The sequence below is a fragment of the Scomber scombrus genome, chromosome 16 (genome assembly GCF_963691925.1).
Source record: "Scomber scombrus chromosome 16, fScoSco1.1, whole genome shotgun sequence".
NCBI lineage: Eukaryota > Metazoa > Chordata > Actinopteri > Scombriformes > Scombridae > Scomber > Scomber scombrus.
The window spans coordinates 180001-182500 of NC_084985.1; the positions used below are offsets into that span (position 1 = coordinate 180001).

At 51.1% G+C, this 2500-nt stretch overlaps 1 protein-coding gene across 1 annotated transcript in view; it reads left to right on the forward strand.

The window, feature by feature from the left end:
• The window catches only part of LOC133996936 (heat shock factor protein 1-like), a 14539-nt gene that overhangs the window by 6840 nt on the left and 5199 nt on the right, over positions 1–2500 (forward strand). Inside the window, 4 exon segments of the mRNA XM_062436444.1 lie at positions 771–832; positions 983–1061; positions 1349–1467; positions 1538–1719. Coding sequence (XP_062292428.1) covers positions 771–832; positions 983–1061; positions 1349–1467; positions 1538–1719 — 442 coding nt within the window.

The following is a 2500-nucleotide window of genomic DNA, read 5'->3' on the forward strand; positions in this document are numbered from 1 at the left end:
CCCTACAGAGAACAGTAGAGAACACTACAGAGAACAGCAGAGAACCCTACAGAGAACAGTAGAGAACACAGCAGAGAACAGTAGAGAACACTGCAGAGAACAGCAGAGAACCCTACAGAGAACAGTAGAGAACACAGCAGAGAACAGTAGAGAACACTACAGAGAACAGCAGAGAACCCTACAGAGAACAGTAGAGAAAACTACAGAGAACTGTAGAGAACCGTAGAGAACTGCAGAGAACAGTAGAGAACACAGCAGAGAACAGTAGAGAACAGCAGAGAACAGCAGAGAACAGTAGAGAACACAGCAGAGAACACAACCGAAAAAAGTAGAGAACAGTAGAGAACAGTGGAGAACAGCAGAGAACAGTAGAGAACACAGCAGAGAACAGCAGAACACAGCAGAGAACACTGCAGAGAACAGTAGAGAACAGCAGAGAACAGTAGAGAAAACAGCAGAGAACAGCAGAGAGAACAGTAGAGAACAGTAGAGAACAGTAGAGAACAGTAGAGAAAACAGCAGAGAACAGCAGAGAACAGTAGAGAACAGTAGAGAACAGTAGAGAACAGCAGAGAACACAACAGAGAACAGCAGAGAACAGTAGAGAACAGCAGAGAACACAACAGAGAACAGTAGAGAACAGCAGAGAACAGTAGAGAACAGCAGAGAACAGTAGAGAACAGTAGAGAACAGCAGAAAACTGGATCTACAGTATGTCTCTGTTAGCATGTTAGCTTAGCATCTCATTAACTCTCTCTCTCTCTCTGCAGCTGATCCAGTTCCTGGTTTCTCTCGTCCAATCCAACAGGATCATGGGAGTCAAGAGAAAACTGCAAGTTTACCTCAAATACTACAAAATACTTCAAAGTTACTACAAAATACTATAGAGTTACTGCAAAGTACTATAAAATTACTACAAAGTACTATAAAGTTACTACAAAATACTGTAGAGTTGCAATGTTGACGTGTTCTGTGTCTGCAGGCCTCTGATGCTGAATGACTCTGGCTCCGCCCACTCCATGCCGAAATACAGCAGGCCGTTCTCATTGGAGCACATGCAGGTAACCTTTGTTCTCATTGGAGCACATGCAGGTAACCTGTGTTCCCATTGGAGCACACGCAGGTAACCTGTGTTCCCATTGGAGAGCACGCAGGTAACCTGTGTTCCCATTGGAGAGCACGCAGGTAACCTGTGTTCCCATTGGAGAGCACGCAGGTAACCTGTGTTCCCATTGGAGAGCACGCAGGTAACCTGTGTTCTCATTGGAGCACACGCAGGTAACCTGTGTTCCCATTGGAGCACATGCAGGTGTGCTCACCTGTTTGATGCTGTACTGTGTGTTTGCAGGCTGCTGCCAGTCTGTTCTCAGCAGACTCACCTGTCACCTCTGGACCAATCATCTCTGACATCACAGAGGTGGCCACCCCGTCAGAGGAGGGAGTGGTCAGTGATTGGACGGATACAAGGTAAGACATGAGCTGACATGTGTATACTGAAATATCTTTTGACCAATCACTAACAACCTGCTGCCTGCAGAGAGAGCCAATCGAACGTCAAGGAGGAGCCATCCAGTCCTGATGTGGAGGTGTGTTCTGTTCAGGAGGGCGGAACTACACTTGTAGACACGCCCCTGTCCCCCACCACCTTCATCAACTCCATCCTGCAAGAGAACGAGACGCAGCCGGTCCACATCACCTCCACCGCCAGTCCTGGACCAGGTAACACCTGACACCCCCCCCCCCCCCCAACCAGTGCTGTACCAGGTAACACCTGACACCCCCCCCCCACCAGTCCTGTACCAGGTAACACCTGACACCGCCCCCCAACCAATCCTGTACCAGGTAACACCTGACACCCCCCCCCCAAACCAGTCCTGTACCAGGTAACACCTGACACCGCCCCCCAACCAGTCCTGTACCAGGTAACACCTGATACACCCCCCCAACCAATCCTGTACCAGGTAACACCTGACACCCCCCCCCCAACCAGTTCTGTACCAGGTAACACCTGACACCCCCCCCCGAACCAGTCCTGTACCAGGTAACACCTGACCCCCCCAACCAATCCTGTACCAGGTAACACCTGACATCCCCCCCAACCAGTCCTGTACCAGGTAACACCTGACACTCCCCCCAACCAGTCCTGTACCAGGTAACACCTGACACCCCCCCCCAACCAGTCCTGTACCAGGTGACACCTGACACATCTCCCCAACCAGTCCTGTACCAGGTAACACCTGACACACACACCCCCCCCCAACCAGTCCTGTACCAGGGAACACCTAAACCCCCCCCCCCCACACACCAGTCCTGTACCAGGTAACACCTGACACATCTCCCCAATCAGTCCTGTACCAGGTAACACCTGACACACCTGCCCAACCAATCCTGTACCAGGTAACACCTGACACCCCCCCCAACCAGTCCTGTACCAGGTAACACCTGACACACCCCAAACCAGTCCTGTACCAGGTAACACCTGACACCGCCCCCCAACCAG